This window comes from Oryctolagus cuniculus, chromosome 4 (assembly GCF_051225735.1).
Source record: "Oryctolagus cuniculus isolate XC-2025 breed Fujian yellow rabbit chromosome 4, ASM5122573v1, whole genome shotgun sequence".
Taxonomy (NCBI): Eukaryota; Metazoa; Chordata; class Mammalia; order Lagomorpha; family Leporidae; genus Oryctolagus; species Oryctolagus cuniculus.
In genome coordinates, this window is record NC_142870.1 from 174,391,270 (window position 1) to 174,410,985 (window position 19,716).

The 19,716-nt window shown below is 52.4% G+C and overlaps 1 protein-coding gene across 10 annotated transcripts in view; it reads right to left on the bottom strand.

Annotated features, from left to right (window-relative positions):
• Nucleotides 1-19,716, bottom strand: part of OXSR1 (oxidative stress responsive kinase 1) — a 105,940-nt gene that overhangs the window by 68,512 nt on the left and 17,712 nt on the right. For all 10 annotated transcript variants that reach the window (XR_016232948.1, XR_016232949.1, XM_070073033.2 and 7 more), the window contains exons 2-3: nucleotides 10,552-10,664; nucleotides 1,926-2,034 (exon numbers count right to left, since the gene is read on the bottom strand). Coding sequence is in view for 7 of the 10 variants with exons in the window: in XM_070073028.2 (XP_069929129.1) it covers nucleotides 1,926-2,034; nucleotides 10,552-10,664 (222 nt within the window). In the remaining 3 variants the exon portion in view is untranslated. The remainder of the gene's footprint in view (nucleotides 1-1,925; nucleotides 2,035-10,551; nucleotides 10,665-19,716) is intronic.

Consider the following 19,716-nt stretch of genomic DNA (forward strand, 5'->3'; position numbering starts at 1 on the left):
ATGAACCAGGGAGCAGCGCTATGCCATAGCAGGTAAAACTGCCACCTGCAGTGCCTGCATCCCATATGGGTGCTGGTTCGAATCCTGGCTGCTGCACTTCCCATCCAGCTCTCTGCTGTGGCCTGGGAAAGCAGTGGAAGATAGCCCAAACCTTTGGGCCCCTGCACCCACATGGGAGACCCGGAGGAAGCTCCTGGCTCCTGGCTTTGGATTGGCACAGCTCTAGCTGTTTTGGCCATCTGGGGAGTGAACCAGTGGATGGAAGACCTCTCTCTCTGTCTCAGCGTCTCTGTAACTCTGCCTTTCAAATAAATAAATAAGTAAATACGTAAATCTTTAAAAAATAATTTAAAAATTTTTTAAAAATGCTAGAGTCTATAATGATACTCAAAACAGTGAAGATCCTGACCAACTGGAAAAATTAAAAACCTCTCATCTGCTACCAATGGAGGTGACTATTCTATCAACTTTTCATAAGAAAATCAGTTATTAAAAAAAGAATACTTTCTTTAAAAAAGATTTATTTATTTATTTATTTGAAAGCGTTACGGAGAGAGAGGGAGAGACAGAGAGATATCGATCTTCCATCCAGTGGTTCACTCCCCAGACAGCTGCATGGGCCAGGGCTTGGCTAGGCTGACGCTAGGAGCCAGGAGCTTCATCCAGGTTTCCTACATTGGTGACAGGAGCCCAAGGACTTGGACCATCTTCTGCTGCTTTTCCAGTCCATTAACAGGGAGCTGGATCAGAAGTGGAGCAGCCAGGACATGAACTGACACCCACATTCATTGCCAGTGTCGCAGGCAGTGGCTTTACCCTCTATCCCACAATGCCAGCCCCAAGAATCCATTTTTTTATCCCTCCTTTTCTGCAGGAACTACTGCACCAATTAATCAAAGAGCCCCAGTAGATAAGACAAAGCTCCTCTTCACAGAGGATGCCAGGTTAGAAGTACACAAGAGGGGGTTGGCGCTGTGGCGCAGCGGGTTAATGCCCTGGCCTAAAGCGCCGGCATCCCATATGGGCGCCGGTTCTAGTCCCGGCTGCTCCTCTTCCGATCCAGCTCTCTGCTATGGCCTGGGAAAGCAGAAAATGGCCCAGGTGCTTGGGCCTCTGCACCCGCGCAGGAGACCCGGAAAAAGCTCCTGGCTTTGGATTGGTGCAGCTCAGGCAGTTGTGGCCAACTGGGGAGTGAACCATAAGATGGAAGACCTCTCTCTCTCCCTCTGCCTCTCCTCTCTCTGTGTAACTCTTTCAAATAAATAAATCTTTAAAAAAAAAAAAAAAAAGAAGTACACAAGAAACAATGCAGTAAGGAAAACCACCTTTCCACACCCCCGATGAAATAATGAAATAGCCAATTCAAACAGAAGACTTATGGGGAGTGTGGCACCCACAGAGCCAGAGTATTACAGGCTTCTTTCTGCTACCTACAAAAGCGGAAGCCGACTTCTCACAGGGAGAGCCTGGCTGCCACCATCTTAGGCAAACAAAACGAGCCGTGCTACTGAAGACGCAAGCGAACACTTCCCGACCTGATGGACTATGAAGAGCACAGCACCACCTGTGAAGTATTCGGCCCCAAACTACTGCCCAAGTTCCACCACGCCTCTAGAGCTGACACTCAAGGTGCAGACACAGAAGTCCAAGCAGACTAAACCACGAGGAAGGAACTCTCAGCTAATGCAGAACGTGGAATGCCCTGCGAGGCAGCGGGACCAGGTCCTCACTGAGGTCACATCACAGAGGAAGGAGAGGGAGCCTTCCTGACTTAGGGAGATTTCAGGGGCACGTCAGGCAGACACAGCGTAGGGAACCTGTCAGCCCACGCACTGACGTCTTCAGCAGGCCCTCTGTTCTCAGTCTCGGGACAGCCCCACCTCTCACCAGGTGGGAAAACACGTCACTCTGCCGGGGCTACTCACCTCCACTCAGCAGCTTCATGACCAGCCACAGCTCGTCTTTGACCACAAACGATGTGTAGTAAGACACGATATTGGGATGATGGCACTGACTCATAGCCTGGATTTCTTTCTAAAAAGGAAGAGATAAAACACGATCACCCACTATAGGCAAGCTTGAAACAACACAACGCACGTCAGCAAGCTCAGGCTGGGACTCCGGAGACCTGTCACAACCGCTCCGGAAGGCTTGCCCTTGATCTCTTCCAGAACAGCCCACCAGGACCCCTCTCCCGCCCACTGCACCCGCAGTCCTTGAAGGATGCAGCAGACACCGTGACACAGCGCCCCCGGAGGCCTCCACTGGACACACAGCTTCACCCTAGGAGCCCCTGGGAAACCTGCTGTTGTAGCCACAGAGGCAATCCCTAACACACACAAGATGCTTCTGTTGCATGCGGTTTGCTCGTGGGGGAGGAAGAAAAATAATACTTCATCCCATTTTTGTAAAATGATCAACAATTCTTACACTAACGACAAAATAAGGAAAGAAAATAAGGAAAGAAGACAGGATTATAAATTAAATCCAGAGTAAAATCCAAAGCTGAAAGTGCAGGATTGAGCTATCACAGATGATGCATTTGAACCAGGCCTGGTACAACAAAACAGCCACAAAGTCGGTGTGATCGGACTCTCGTCTCCTTGACACCGTCTCCAGGCCCCAGCAAACGTCCAGGGTGCTGTGCGCCCTCTGCCCCGGACACATCTCCCTACTGTCCCACTGCCCCATCGTCCTCACCGTCCAGCTCCACCGCCTCCCTCTGATCTCAGCCTAGCTGCTCCCAGCTCCCAGCTTCCAAGCACCCTGTGCGTCTCCTCCAGCCCAGCACATCACGTAGAGTCCACTGTGCGCCTATCTGTCTCTCCTGGATTCCCAACCGCTGTGCAACGTACCACACTATAGTACACTTGCTATTTGCTTTCTGCATCCCCCACAAAGCTGTACGCTCCATGAGAACTAAGACGACGCCACGCACTCACCACTGTGCACGGCACACGTGTACTTTTATTAAGTATCTGCCAAACAAATGGACTCCTGCCGCCCTTCGTACAGCTTCCCGCTCACGTGGACTTGCCCCATGCCCTCGGCTCTGTTCAGCAAGGTCAACTGTGTGGGAGTCACTCCTAACTCCGGATAGAAGTGCTCTCCGTGGACTCCCTGTGGCTAGGGCCTTGTGTGTATTTCGCGACCCCCTAAGTCACCAGCACTCTTCTGCACTAAAACGGGGTGAACGTGAAAGAAGACGGAACTAACGCAAGCTCCTGCCTGCCGATAACGCTGCACAGGACGTGAAGGGCACAGGAGGCACTCGCTCACGCCAGAGAAGCGCAGGACAGCCCCACGTGGCGGCGACTTGTAAAGATGGCAAACGCTACAGGAGTCCACAGGACAGGACAGCCAAGGGAGGCAGGTGTGAGCAAACTAGTCTTCACAGAGGGCTTGGGAACCAAGTTTAGCTCTACAGGATGCAGGAAAATTACAGCAGAACAGAATGAGAGCCATATATGATTCTTTAAAAAGATGAAGCTCATAAGGCGCATGTAAGACACAATGAGGGGCAGGCACTGTGGCATAGCGGGTAAAGCCGCCACCTGCAGTGCCGGCATCTCATATGGGCACCAGTTTGAGTCCCAGCTGCTCCACTTCTGATCCAGCTCTCTGCTATGGCCTGGGAAAGCAGTAAAGATGGCCCAAGTCCTTGGGCTCCTGCACCTGTGTGGGAGACCCAGAAGAAGCTCCTGGCTCCTTGCTTCAGATTGGTGCAGCCCTGGCCGTAGTGGCCAAGTGGGGAGTGAACCAGCGGATGGAAGACCTCTCTCTCTCTGCCTCTCCTTCTCTCTGTATAACTCTGACTTTCAAATAAATAAAAATCTTAAACACACACACACACACACACAAAAAAAAATGAGCAGGGGCTGGTGCTGTTGCATAGCAGGTAAAGCCGCTGCCTGCAGTGCCGGCATCCCATATAGGTGCCAGTTCTAGTTCTGGCTGCTCCACGTCCGATCCAGCTCTCTGCTGTGGCCTGGGAAAGCAGTAGAAGACGGCCCAAGTCCTTGGGCCCTTGCACCCGCGTGGGAGACCAGGAAGAGGCTCCTGGCTCCCGGCTTCGGATCAGCTCTGGCTGTTGCGGCCAATTGGGGAGTGAACCAGTGCATGGAAGACCTCTCTCTCTCCCTCCCTCCCTCCCTTCCTCTCTCTCTGCTTCTCCTTCTCTCTCTGTGTAACTCTGACTTTCAAACAAATAAATAAGTCTCTAAAAAAAAAAAAAAGCCACAACGAGTCAACCTGCTGGTATGCGACACGGCGTGGACCTCATGACACTCGCGGTCTGGGAAGGTGGACTGCAGCGCGGGCAGTGAGCAGCCTGGACAGGGAAGTACTCGGCACTGGGTCACAGCGACCACAGGCAGCAGCTGTAACTAGGGCTCGACGTTTTCTTGTACTGACCCTGACAAACGGGTTTCCAAGGTTTCTGACCGCTTAACTGCCAGGCACCAGGTCACAAAGGGCTTTGTCCGTTGAAGAACTTCCCTGCAGGAGGCACGCGGCCCCGCTGCGCCTACGGCACTCCTGCCTGGAGCAGAGGTCCCAGTCCCGGCTGCTCCCCTTCTGACCCAGCTCCCTGCTAAGGGCCTGGGAAAGCAGGGCAGACGGCCAAGCGCTCGGCCCTGCACCCACGCGGGAGGCGCAGACGGAGCTCCTGGCTCCTGGCGTCAGAGGGACCCAGCCCTGATTGTTTCGGCCATTTGGGGAGTGGACAAGCAAATGAAAAATCTCAATCCACTCCCTCTCTCTTTCTCTCACTTGGCCTTTCAAATAAATAAATTTTTTTTTTTAAGATTTACTTAATTTATTTGAAAGAGTTACACGGGGGCGGGGGGCTATCTTCCATCCACTGGTTCACTCCCCAGATGGCCACAACAGCCAGAGCTGCGCCAATCTGAAGCCAGAAGCCAGGAGCTTCTTCCGGGTCTCCCACGTGGGCGCAGGGGCCTGAGGACTTGGGCCATCTTCTAGTGCTTTCCCAGGCCACAGCAGAGAGCTGGACCAGAAGAGGAGCAGCCAGGACTAGAACCGGCACCCATATGGGATGCCAGCACTTCAGGCCAGGGCTTTAACCCACTGCGCCACAGCACTGGCCCCCAAATAAATAAATCTTAAAACATGGCGGGGGACACTGTTGGGGGGGAGGGCAGCACTGTGGTGTAGAGGCTAAAGCTGCCACCTGCTGTGCCAGCACCCTATATGAGCACAGTTCGAGTCCTTACCTAGCTCTCTGCTATGACCTGAGAAAACAGTAGAAGATGGCCCAAGTGGGCCCCTGAACCCACATGGAAGACCCAGAAGAAGCTCCTGGCTCCTGGCTTTGGCCTGGCCCAGCCCTGGCCACTGCAGCCATTTGGGGAGTGAACCAGCAGATGGAAGATTCCACTGCCCTCCTCTCCCTCTCCCTCTCCCCTTCCTGCCTTTTAAATAAACAAAGAATTCTTTAAAAAGAAAAAAAGAATCCTTCAAAGGCCTGCCCACGTAGTCCCTAGCTAACATCCTCTACCAAACACCACCGTCTCCTCCCGTCAAGGCCTCCTGCTTCTCTCCTGTTCTTCCCTGACTCTAAGCGCTGCCCAGCAGGGTCTTCATCTGCTTGTTCGTCGGCCCCGCCTGGTGCCCGGCCACAGACGTCTCCACGGGGCCCTCCGTCTTCGAATCTGCAGCTCTCGTCCTCTCCTTACTCGCACGTGACTGCCTACCTCTCCCGAGACGTTGGTCACACACAGGCAGAGCCTCCCTGTGTAACGAGATCATGACCATGACTCTGGATAGAAGGAACAGTACTTCAGCCGTCTTTATGTCCCCTCACACATTCGTCCAAAGAATCTAATCCGACCACCTACTAGGGAAGAGAAAAACCTAGAATCCTGCATGGTCTGACTTCTTAGAGAAAAGTCTATGAGCAAAACCTCTGTGGAGATAATGAACATGTTAAGATGTGGCATCCAGGGACAGGCGGTGTGGCGCAGTGGGTTAAAGCCCCTGTCTGCAGGTCTGGCATCCCATATGGGTGCCGGTTCGAGTCCTGGATGCTCCAGTGTGGATCTAGCTCCCTGCTGATGTACCTGTGAAAGCAGCAGCAGATGGCCCAAGTGCCTGGACAGCTGCACCTGCATGGGAGACCTGGAAGAGGCTCCTGGCTCCTTGCCGTGGCCTGGTCCGGCCTTAGCCATTGTGGTCATTTGGGGACTGAACCAGTGGATGGAATATCTCTTTCTCTTTCTGTGTCCTTCTCCCTCTCTGTAATTCTGCCCTTCAAATAAATAAAATAAATCTTTAAAAAAAAAAAAATATGTGGCAGCTGATCATCCCCCACACGAAGCAAAGGTCGCCAGGCATCCCGGAAGCACTTCACAGGAGGGAGAAGCAATACTTATCCACCCCTCCTTCCTGTCTGCCATAAGTCACAACCTGCATTCCTTGCAGAGCCTCACCCTTTCTGTGCTACAATAAAGACAGCTTTGGAAAACCATTTGTAACATCACATCAGAAGTCTAGTACCTCAACCTCACACATTTTTTTATTTTTTTTTTTTAAGGTAAACCGAAGGGTTTCAAACCTGTCAGTATGAAAGAGAGCCCACTGCACTCAGCTCTCGTCCCGCACTGGTGCAGGCCGGACACCACGGGTCTCTCACTGACAGCGCTACAGCTTCCTCCACGCCACCGAAAAGCAGCCGATTATCTTACGCTGCCTTTACGGAAGCCCCTTTCTTTCTCCCTTTCCCTACTTGCCAAGTATATACACGCTAGATAAAGCCTACTGCAATGTGGGCAAAGACAAACCGTTATCTAACCAATTTTCTTCTTCTAATAAGATATCAAATTGGGGCCAACCCTGTGGCCTAGTGGGCTAAGCCCCTGCCTGCAATGCTGGCATCTCATGTGAGTGCAAGTTTCTTTCTTTGTTTGTTTGTTTTCTTAAAGATTTTGTTTATTTGAGAGGTAGTCACAGACAGTGAGAGGGGGAGACAGAGAGAAAGGTCTTCCATCTGCTGGTTCATTCCCCAAATGACTGCAACGGCCAGAGCTACACCAATCCAAAGCCAGGAGCCAGGAGCTTTTTCCGATCTCCCACATGGGTACAGGAGCCCAAGGACTTGGGCCATCCTCTACTGCTTTCCCACGCCACAGCAGACAGCTGGATTGGAAGAGGAGCAACCAGGACTAGAACTGGCGCCCATATGGGATGCAGGTGCTGCAGGCAGAGGATTAACCTACTGCACTACAATGCCGGGCCCTGTGGGTGCCAGTTTGAGTCCCAGCTGCTCCACTTCTGATCCAGCTCTCTGCTATGGCCTGCGAAAGCAGTAGAAGATGGCCCAGGTCCTTGGGTCCCTGCACCCACGTGGGAGACCCAGAAGAAGCTCCTGGCTTCAGATTGGCCCAGATCCAGCTGTTGTGGCCATTTGCAGAGTGAACCAGAGGATGGAAGACCTTTCTCTCTAGTCTCTCCCTCTCTGTCAGTAAGTAACTCTATCTCTCAAGTAAATAAATACATCTTAAAAAAAATTTCAATCAATGATGGACCACATATGACAGTCGTCCCATAAGATTATAATGGAGCTAAAAAACAAAGATACCAAATTTGCATTCCTATTAAAGTGCAACAACAAAATATTGCTTTCAATAATGTGAAAAAACATTTAAGAACGTTTGTCACTCTCGCACTAACTCTGCCTTACTACCCTCGTCTACACAGTGAGCCCTCTAGGGTGAAACACACAGGAGTGCCTGGCAGTGAGATCTGCCACCATCATCGCCCTGTGATCTTCACTAGGTTATTTAAACTACGGGCCTCAGTCCCTCGGCCATGAGCAGCACCAAGGCCTCCCTCCAGCCTACACCACCTGGCAAATGACAGGTGTTCACGCTGGACTTCTCTAGTCCCAATCCTATGTACATTAAAATGTTTGTGTTTCCTTTAACAGAATTAGTTTGTAATTTTTTAAGGTTTATTTATTTGAAAAGCAGAGTTACAGAGAGGCGGGGGGGGGGGGGCCTTCCATCCGCTGGTTCACTCCCCAAATGGCCGCAACGGCCGGAGCTGCGGAGCTTCCTCCGGGTCTCCCATGTGGGTGCAGGGACCCAAGGACTTGGGCCATCTTCCACTGCTTTCCCAGGCCACAGCAGAGAGCTGGATTGGAAGTAGAAAAGTCAAGACTTGAACCGGTGCCCATATGGGTTGCTGGCACTGCAGGAGGCAGCTTTACCCACAGCACCAACCCCCAGTTTGTAGTTTATAGGCTTGTTTTACCAATGCCGCAGTTCAAATGTCCAAATGGGGTCCCACTGTGTTGCCGGCAACAGTAAATCCCAGACTTTCCAGTAGGACTTCAGCCAGCACCTCCTTCCCAGAGATGGCTCAAGACCACTCCAGTAACTGCTCCTTCTGGAAGAAACCCACGTGCCTGAGCTGCTGCAGGTTCAATACAAGCGAGCCATCCCACACCGTGTTTTCTTTCATTCCAATTACTCCCTGATACCCAGGCCAGGCACACCAGAAACTAAATCCCAGTTGGGACAGAGGAGAAAGTCCTGGACAGGACGGTCACTCCAGTCCTGACTCCTGCCTTGGCTATTACTAACTCTATGTGCTCTTAGAGAAAGTACTTAAATTACAACACCAGCTCACATTTGTGGGCAGCTTCTAATTCTCAAATACTGCATCAACTGGGCTTCAGGAAAAAAACTCAAAGATTCTCAGAGCACGTATTCTTTCCATCCTAACCCCACAGGATTGACAACATTCAACACCTCCGTGCTGAGCCTTACTGTCCCTACTAAACTCTGTGTGCCAGGACACGACAGCAGCACTGTGCGACCGACTACACTTGAACGGCACAGACCTCTGACAGCTACTGACCCTGGGACACGGCGTTCCTCCCTCCCTCGGCCTTCAGCGCTGCTACTGTGTAGGGTCACTCCACCTCGCATCTCCTGCACCAGTGGTCAGAATGTGAACCCACACCACGTCTCCTGAGAGCCATAGTTTTCTTTTTTTTAAGATCTATTTATTTGAAAGGCAGGGTTACAGAGAGGTAGAAGCAGAGGCAGAGAGAGAGAGAGAGAGAGAGAGACAGAGACAGAGAGAGAGAGAGAGAGAAGTAGGTCTTCCATCCACTGACTTATTCCCAAGATGGCCACAACAGCCGGAGCTGCGCCGATCTGAAGCCAGGAGCCTCTTGTGTGGCTCTCTCTGTGTGGGAGAAGCCTCTTCCGGGTCTCCCACACAGGTACAGGGGCCCAAACACTAGGGTCATCTTCCACTGCTTTCCCAGGCCATAGCAGAGAGCTGGATCAGAAGTAGAGCAGCCAGAAATTGAACCGGCAGCCATATAGGATGCCGGCACTGTAGGTGATGGCTTTACTCACTGTGCCACAGTGCCAGTCCTGAGCCACAGACTTTTTTGTTTGTTTTTTTGACAGGCAGAGTGGATAGTGAGAGAGACAGAGAGAAAGGTCTTCCTTTTGCCATTGGTTCACCCTCCAATGGCAGCCACGGCTGGCACGCTGCAGCCGGTGCACCGCACTGATCCAAAGGCAGGAGCCAGGTGCTTCTGGTCTCCCATGGGGTGCAGGGCCCAAGCACTTGGGACATCCTCCTCTGGACTCCCTGGCCACAGCAGAGAGCTGGCCTGGAAGAGGGGCAACCAGGACAGAATCCGGTGCCCCGACCGGGACTAGAACCCGGTGTGCCAGTGCCGCTAGGTGGAGGATTAGCCTATTGAGCCGCGGCGCTGGCCTGAGCCACAAACTTTTAAAGGGTATTCCATATGACCTAGGAATCACAATTCCATTATATTATTTTAAGGAAACAGAGAAGTAAGCCAGTATTGTTTATAACAATAAAAAGAGGGGCCAGCACTATGGCATAATGGGTTAAGCCACCACCTGCAGTGCCAGCGTCCCATGAGTGCCAGTTTGTGTCCCAGCTGCTCCACTTCCAATTCAGCTCCCCGGTACCGTGCCTGGGAAAACAGCAGAACATGGCCCAAGCACCTGGGCTTTTGCACCCACATGGGAGACCCGGAAGTTGTTCCTGGCTCCTGGCTTCAGATTGGCCCAGCTCTGGCCATTGTGGCCACGTGGGGAGTGAGTGAGTAGACGGAGGACCTGTCTACCTCTCCCTCGCGCTCTGTGTAACTCTGCCTTTCAAATAGATAAGTCTTTAAAAAAATAATAAAAAGAGACAATGAGCTATCATCCAGTGCCAGAAGAGGCAAGCTGTGGCCTGCCCATTCAACAGAAGACCACACCCAGTGCAGACAGACAGACAGAGCTCCTGCGTCATCGAACTGCCGTAAGAGAACAAGCAGTTAAACGGAAGCTTAGACAGCAGATGGTACTCTCCGGAGAGGATTAGACCGATTTTCTACTTAGCTATACTTTATAAATTTTATGATAAACACTATTGGTTAGTGAAGAAATTATGAACCATTAGAAAAAATGAACCAAAAGCTTCAGGTTGTTTCCCACCGCGACGTGCACACACAGGAGTCGACCTCCCCACGCAGGACACACGAGGTGTGCGTACCAGCAGCTCATCCATGCTCGTCTGGCATTTCTCAAGGTTGATCCGTTTGATTGCCACTTTCTCCTTTTTAGGGGTACAGTGAGCTGCCTGGACCACTGCAGTTGCTCCACTCCCTAAAAATAAATACATGAATGAGTAAATGAATGCATGAGCAAGTAAAACCGTGACATTCCTCATTTCCATTCAGTTGAAACAAGAACAACCCCTATCCTGTTCCCACGGTGAACAGCAGCCGTGAAGGAACGCGCCACGTGACGGTCCAGGACCAATACAGCAAGAGCAGCAGTCACGCCCCACGTACTGCCAGTAAACCCAGTAGGGGAAAACGCAAACCGCGAGGGCCCCAGGTCTGGAGGGGGCTGGCAGAGGCTCACGTTCCCTGACTGTCCCCTCAAACCCAACCACGTAACAGACAGCCACGAGGCCTGCAGGGCGGAAGGAGGCAGCCTAGCAGGCGCTGCCGGCGAGCTCCCATATGCCCCAGGCCAGAGAAGCCTGCAGCCTCGGACCACCAACAGGGAAGGACAGTAGGCAGGCAGGCGGGCAGCCAAGAAAATCCTGCTCTCTGGCCAAAGGACTCAGCAGAGACCTGGACAGACACTTGTACACTACCCGGTCCCCACCCAGGACAGTGGCAGGGCCACTCCACCACAGCGCCAGCAGCCGCAGATCTGCACCCACCACCCGGAACGGGGCAGGCAGGTCCCCATCCCACACCTGTGACAACACTGAGCTGAGGCGCCAGACCCGCCAGGGAGCCACAGGATTTCCAGCAGTGCCAGAAAAATCAAGCAGACGAGAATCGGCAGCATTGCGAAGGATGGGCACGCTAGATCACCCAGGAGTCACAGCCCAGCAAGGCAGGACGGCAGTCACACGGAGCCTAGACAGGCAGCTCTACCGAAACAGATGGAACAGGGTCAAGGGTCCTAATATAATACCCTACGTGTCCGGGTACACTCAAACAACGCCATGCATGCCAACAACCAGGAAACACACGTGAATGAAGAGATAAAGACTGATGCTAACACCGAGGTGATTAAAATTCTGGGATTACCCGACAAGAAGTTTAAAGCCACCGTCATAATAACACTTCTACAAACAACTACGAACTCTCTTAAAACCAAAGTATATACACATAAGATCCTGGAAAGGAACAGATGTCAGCTTTTAAAGCGTCGAAGAGAAGTCACACACTGAAACACGCAGCGGCCAAAACAGAACATCCACGCACGGACTCCACAGCAGGGTGGGGACAGAGGATGAGCTCCCTGGGCCTGCTGCGCGGGCGAAGCCACGTGACAGGCAGAATGCCACCGCCAAGGTCTACACGGTCTCAACACCCACAGCCTCTGCGTATGCTACTGCACAGGGCAACCCTGAGTCTGCACCTGTTACTAAACACCTAGGGCTGGGGATCCCCCCGATTGTCTGGGGGAGCCCATGGGATCACGGGGTCTATCCACATTCGGGGAGGTGAGCACACGATGAGACGCGGAAGCAGAGCTGCACTGCTGCCACCAGAGCCAAGGAGCAAATACTGACCTGCGTGCAACCCAGCGAGCCTCGCACACCGAACCCGCGCCAGTCACCATCCTGCAACACCACCCAACGAGGGCTCCACACCACCCACACGGGGGCTCCACACCACCTACACGAGGGCTCCACACCACCCACACGAGGGCTCCACACCACCCACACGAGGGCTCCACACCACCCACACGGGGGCTCCACTCACCCACACGGGGGCTCCACTCACCCACACGGGGGCTCCACACCACCCACACGAGGGCCCCACACCACCTACACGAGGGCTCCACACCACCCACACGGGGGCTCCACACCACCCACACGGGGGCTCCACACCACCCACACGAGGGCTCCACACCACCCACACGGGGGCTCCACACCACCCACACGAGGGCCCCACACCACCCACACGAGGGCTCCACACCACCCACATGAGGCTCCACACCACCCACACGAGGGCTCCACACCACCCACATGAGGCTCCACACCACCCACACGAGGGCCCCACAACACCCACACGGGGGCTCCACACCACCCACAGGAGGGCTCCACACCACCCACACGAGGGCTCCACACCACCCACACGAGGGCTCCACACCACCCACACGAGGCTCCACACCACCCACACGAGGGCCCCACACCACCCACACGAGGGCTCCACACCACCCACATGAGGCTCCACACCACCCACACGAGGGCTCCACACCACCCACACGAGGGCTCCACACCACCCACACGAGGGCTCCACACCACCCACATGAGGCTCCACACCACCCACACGAGGGCTCCACACCACCCACATGAGGCTCCACACCACCCACACGAGGGCTCCACACCACCCACATGAGGCTCCACACCACCCACACGAGGGCCCCACACCACCCACACGGGGGCTCCACACCACCCACAGGAGGCTCCACACCACCCACACGAGGGCCCCACACCACCCACACGGGGGCTCCACACCACCCACACGAGGGCCCCACACCACCCACACGGGGGCTCCACACCACCCACACGGGGGCTCCACACCACCCCCAGGAGGGCTCCACACCACCCACACGAGGGCCCCACACCACCCACACGAGGCTCCACACCACCCACACGAGGGCTCCACACCACCCACAGGAAGGGCTCTAACACCACCTACAGGAAGGGCTCAGAATGTGCACACACAGAACCCATCAGTGGCTGGAAAGAAGGAGAATGAAGAGAGACTGCTTATTGGCTGCAGGCTTTTCTTCCCAGGGTAATGAGAACGCTCTGGGGGCCGCCGCTGTGGCGCCCTGGCCTGAAGCACCGGCATCACATATGGACGCCGGTTCCAGTCCCGGCTGCTCCTCTTCCAGTCCAGCTCTCTGCTATGGCCTGGGAAAGCAGTAGAGGATGACCCAAGTCCTTGGGCCCCTGCACCCGCATGGGAGACCCAGAAGAAGCTCCTGGCTCCTGGTTTTGGATTGGAGCAGCTCCGGCCCTTGCGGCCATCTGGGGAGTGAACCAACGGATGAAAGACCTCTCTCTCTCTCTCTCTCTCTCTCTCTGCCTCTCCTCTCTCTGTGTAACTGTGACTTTCAAATAAATAAAATCAATCCTTAAAAAAAAGAAAGAAAGAAAATGCTCTGGAATTAGGTAGTGGTGATGGCTGCAAAACTGAATATACTAAAGCAAACAGAAACCCACTGAAGTGAACACACTAAAATGGATGCATTTCGCTGGCCAGCATTGTAGCGCAGCTGGTTAAGCCGCTGTCTGTGAAGTCAGCATCCGTATGGGGGCCAGTCTGAGTCCCAGCTGCTGTACTCCTGACCCAGCTCCCTGCTAACGTGCCTGTGAAAGCAGCAGCAGATGGCCCACGTGCTTGGGCTCCTGCACCGGCGTGGGAGACCCAGAAGGCTCCTGGCTTCAGCCTGGCGCAGCCCTGGCATTGTGGTCACATGGGCAGTAAATCAGCAGACAGAAGATATCTATCTCTCACTCTTCCTCTACCTGCTCTCTCCGTAACTCTGCCTTTAAAATAAATAAGCCAGCCTTAAAAATACACATAAATGGTGAATTTTGGCGGCCAGCACTATGGTGCAATTTAGGCCACTGCCTGAGACACCAACATCCCACATGGGCACTGGCTCGTGTTCCAACTGCTCCACATCCAACCCAGCTCCCTGGTAATCCTCCTGGAAAGCAGCAGAAGACGGCCCAGGTGCTTGGGCTCCACACCCACATGGGAGACCCAGATGAAGCTCCGGCCTGGGCTGGCCCTGCCACTGCAGCCGTTTGGGGAGTGAACCAGCAGACAGAAGAGCTCTTTCCCCCTCACTCTGTGACTCTGCCTTTCAAATAAACAGACGCATTGTTAAAATGAAAGTACATAAAATGCATTTTTTTAAAGATTAATTTATGTGAAAGTCAGTTACACAGAGAGAGAAGAGGCAGAAACAGAGAGAGAGAGAGAGAGAGAGAGAGAGGTCTTCCATCCGATGGTTCACTCTCCAATTGGCTGCATTGGCCAGCGATGCACCGATCCGAAGCCAGGAGCCAGGAGCTTCTTCTGGGTCTCCCACACAGGTGCAGGGGCCCAAGGACTTGGGCCATCTTCCACTGCTTTCCCAGGCCATAGCAGAGAGCTGGATGGGAAGTGGAGCAGCCAGGACTCAAACCAGCATCATATGGGATGCCGGCACTGCAGGGGCAGCTTTAGCTTTTCTGTGTGTGTGCGTGTGCGTGTGCGTGTGCGTGTGCGTACACGCACACACACACACTTTAGCCACAGCACAGGCCCCAATAAAATGAAATTTATCTCAATTAAAAAAAAGATAAGGAAATACTACAAACAAGTCTGGGTCACAATTCTGTAATTTAGAAAACAATGGACAATTCTTCACAAACAGCCCACTGCCAACACTCAGCCAAGAAGAAACAGCGACCTGCGTAACCCTGCAACTGATAAATAAATTGAGCTTGAAATTGTAAAGTTCCTGAAAAACAGCCCGAGGCCTAGCCGGCCCCACTGGAGGACTGCACTGAGCACTGAAAACAAATCAACATCCACTCCACAAGCCGCCTTCCAGAAGAGAAGCAGCAGGAACTTCCCAACTCCCTTTATGAGGCCATTTCACCAAAACCAAACCAGACAAAAACAGCACAAGAAAAGAACCAGCCGGCCCCGCGGCTCACTAGGCTAATCCTCCGCCTGCGGCGCCAGCACCCCGGGTTCTAGTCCCGGTCGGGGCGCCAGATTCTGTCCTGGTGGCTCCTCTTCCAGGCCAGCTCTCTGCTGTGGCCCGGGAAGGCAGTGCAGGATGGCCCAAGTGCTTGGGCCCTGCACCCCATGGGAGACCAGGAGGAAGCACCTGGCTCCTGGCTTTGGATCACACAGCGCGCCAGCCGCAGCGGCCATTTGGGGGTGAACCAACGGAAGGAAGACATTTCTCTCTGTCTCTAACTCTGCCTGTCAAATAAAAAAAAAAAAAAAAAAAGAAAAGAAAAAAAGAAAACAACCTATACCTCACATGATCCTTAACAAAATATTAGCAAGTTAAATCCAGCAATAGATAAAACACTACAACCAAGGAGAATGTATTTCAAGTATGCAAGCCTGCTACACTACTTTCTAAAAAAAAAAAAAAAAAAAAAAAATCAGTGTAACACCCACCAACAGATAACCAAAGAAAAATCGTCTGATCCTTATCAACTGACACAGAAGAAGCATTTGGAAAACTCCAGCACACCATTCATGATAAAGGTTCCCCGTAAACTAGGAAGAGAGGGGCCACCTGCAGCGCCGGCATCCCATATGGGCCCTGGTTCAAGACTTGGCTGCTCTACTTCCAATCCAGCTCCCTGGGAAAGCAGTGGAGGATGGCACAGGTCCTTGGGCCCCTGTACCTGTGTGGGAGACCCGGAAGCAGTTCCTGGCCCCTGGCTTCGGATCGGTGCATTGCTGGCCGTTGCAGCCCATTGGGGAGTGAACCAGTGGATGAAGAACCCCTCCCCCTCCCCTTCTGCCTCTGCCTCTCTCTATGTGACTCTATGGACACTATGAGAAAAAATGACTAGATCAGCCCTGTCTTGACTGTTGAGGAACAACTTACTATTTTATTCCTTTTAGTATTTTGTTGTTGTTGTTTGTTCTACTTAATACCACTGGTTGAACTCTGTAATCAATACACAATTATTCTTAGGCATTTAAAATTAACAGAAAAGTGATCTCTGTAAATATAAGAGTGGGAATAAGAGAAGGAGGAGATATACAGGTCGGCACATGCTCACTCGGACTCACCTCCAATGGCAGAGCTAGAAATGTGCCAGGGGATTCCAACTCAGTCTCATCAAGGAGGCATGTACCAGTGACAGTGCACTTGGTAAAGTGATAAGTAAATAACCGATCAAAAAGATAGGGTAAGTGTCGAAGAGATTTCACAAATAAGACCAGTGTCTGCAAATAATGAAGGATAGAATTAAGAGGGAGAGAATGATCCTTCGGGGGAAGCAGGACACACAGCAGACTCATAGAATGGCAAACGCCCTAAACAGCCTCAGAATCAACCCTTGGGGCATTCGGATCTGGCTAAAAGGCCCATGAGAGTCTCGCCGGCATGGAAAGCCAAGACACTGTGGCAAAAACTACCTGAATGAAAGATCCTGGTGAACAAGACCCCAGCAGAAAGAATGGGCCATCAAAGAAGGAGGAACCTTTCTCTGAAGGGAGGAGGGAACCTCCACTGTGATACGGCCTTGACTAAACAAGTTCAGAGTTGGTGAACTCAAGGGGCTTCCATAGCCTCGACAGCTCATGGCAAGAGCCTCGGGTGATTACTGACGTCATAAATAAGAGTGCCAATTGTTAAATCAACAACAGGAGTCACTGTGCACCTGCTCCCCATGTAGGATCTCTGTCCTTAATGTGTTGTACTATGAGAATTAACGGTAAAACTACTAGTCGAATGGTACTCTGTATCTTGTGCGGCTGTGTGAGTGCAGCCTGTTGAAATCTTTGCTTAGTATATACTAAGTTGATCTTCTGTATATGAAGGTGATTGAAAATGAAACTCGATGAAGGGCGGGATGGCAGAGGGAGTGGGAGAGGGGAGGGCCGCAGGAGGGAGGGAGGTTGGGGGAGGAGCCACAACAATACAAAAGTTGCACTTTGTAAGTTCACATTTATTAAATAAAAAGGGGGGGGGCCCAGAGCGGTGGCATATAGGTAAAGCTACCACCTGCGACGCTGGCATCCTATATGGGCTCCAGTTGGAATCCTGGCTGCTCCATTTCCAATCCAGCTCCCTATAATGCACCTGGGAAAGCAGTGATAAAGATGACCCATGTGTTTGGGCCCCTGCACCCACATGGGACACTTGGATGAAGCTCTGGGTTCCTGGCTTCAGTGTGGCCCAGCTCTGGCCATTGCGACCATTTGGGGAGTGAACCACTGGATGGAAGATCTCTCTGTCTCTCTTTTTCTCTGTAACTCTACCTCTCAAATAAATTAAAAAAAAAAAAAAAAAAAAAAGCACAAAGCTACATGGTAGTGCTCACACAATAACTGAATTGGTTAACTTTCTTTCCATACCTCAGACGCAATTAGGTTTGCTCCTACATGCACACCTCTGTTTAAACCATTCACCCTTTCTACACACTCCAAGCTCACCTAATTTTAGTAAGTTCCCTGGAAAACAGTTCCAAACTTCAGCGCCACAACTACTGGCAGGAAGGTCTCCATCTCCTGACTCCACCCCTGCGATGCAGCAAGGCTCGGCACACTGCTGCTGCTGTTCACTTACTCTAGGGTGTCACTGCTGATGTTTACACGGCTGAAGTGCTCTGGTATCTCAGGCATTTGTCAAAGGGTGGGTTTACTATGCTTCTAAAGCACTTTAACCTTTACCAAAGATTCAACACACGGTGCAAATTATCCCCACCAACACCTCATCTCAACCATTCTATTAAAATTGTAGGGTTTTTTTTTTTTTTCAACATTTTCATCATTGGTATGTTCACAGACAAAATGTTCTCCTGTATGGAAACAGCTGTGAGTAGAGAAATTGTAAATACTAAAAAGGAAAATGGACAAGCATTAAACTCTTTCCCCCACCTCTCCATTTTCCCATCCTCTACTGCCCAGCATTTAAGAACACATTTGCCAGGGGGCCAGTGCCGTGGCTCACTTGGTTAATCCTCCGCCTGCGGTGCTGGCATCCCATATGGGCACCAGGTTCTAGTCCTGGTTGCTCCTCTTCCAGTCCAGCTCTCTGCTGTGGCCCGGGAGGGCAGTGGAGGATGGCCCAGGTCCTTGAGCCCTGCACCCGCGTGGGAGACCAAGAGGAAGCACCTGGCTCCTGGCTTCAGATTGGCATAGCTCCGGCCATAGTGGCCATTTGGGGTGAACCAACGGAAAGAAGACCTTTCTCTCTGTCTCTCTCTCTCTCACTGTCTAACTCTATCTGTCAAAAAAAAAAAAAAAAAAAGAATACATTTGCCAGCCAACAACATCCAACAGTGTAGCTGAACAACTCTGACAACTGTTTGGGAACAAACACACTGCTTGATAAAAATGATCCACAGGGCCGCAGTGCCAGCATCCCACATGGGCCAGTTAAGTCCCAGACGCTCCACCTCCGATCCAGCTCCCCATGGATGCAGTTGGTAAGGCACCAGAGGCTGGCTCAAGTGCCGGGCCCCGCATCCACATGGGAGGCCCGGAAGGAGCTCCTGCTTCAGCATGACCCAGCCCTGGCCGGGGCAGCTACTTGGGAAGTGAACTAGCAAACGGAAGCTCTCTCTCTCTCTCTCTCTCTCTCTGCTTCTGCCTCTCTCTCGCTGTAACTCTGCCTTTCAAGTAAATAAAATGAATCTTAAAAAAAAAAAAAAAAGGGGGGGCCGGCGCCGTGGCTCAGCAGGTTAACGCCCTGGCCTGAAGTGCCGATATCCCATATGGACACCAGTTCTAGTCCCGGCAGCTCCTCTTCTGATCCAGCATCTCTGCTATGGCCTGAGATAGCAGTAGAAGATGGCCCAAGTCCTTGGGCCCCTGCACCCATATGGGAGACCCAGAAGAAGCTCCTGGCTCCTGGCTTTGGATCGGTGCACTTCCGGTCGTTGCAGCCAACTGGGGAGTGAACCATTGGATGGAAGACCTCTCTCTCTCTCTCTCTCTCTCTCTGCCTCTCCTCTCTATGTGTAACTCTGACTCAAGTAAAAAATAAATAAATCTTAAAAAAAAAAAAAAAAAAAAAAAGCTCCAACAGGCTACCACTCACAGCGTGCACTTTGCTGCCTGGCTGTGCCCCCTCTGACTACGGGCAGAGTCAGGCAGAACTGCGGTGCCTGCCGCTAAGTTCTTCCCTCTCGCGTCCCTGCCCCCTTCCTGCACGGAAGCCCTGCATGGAACCCCAGCACTTTCTTCTCTCGCCTTCAGTGGAGTTCACTGCCCGACCCTGGAGACGGCAGGGCCCTGGACAAGAAGCTCACAGAGCAGCCTCTACCAGGTACCCTCGGCCCCAGCCAACAGACATCTGCTGATGTGTAGGCTTCCCCCTGATTTTCACAAGTACGCTACCCAGTGGCATTCCTTCTCAATGGTGTTTATTCTCAAACCAGTTATTCCACCCCTGGACAAGTCCACATGGATTATCTTATGCA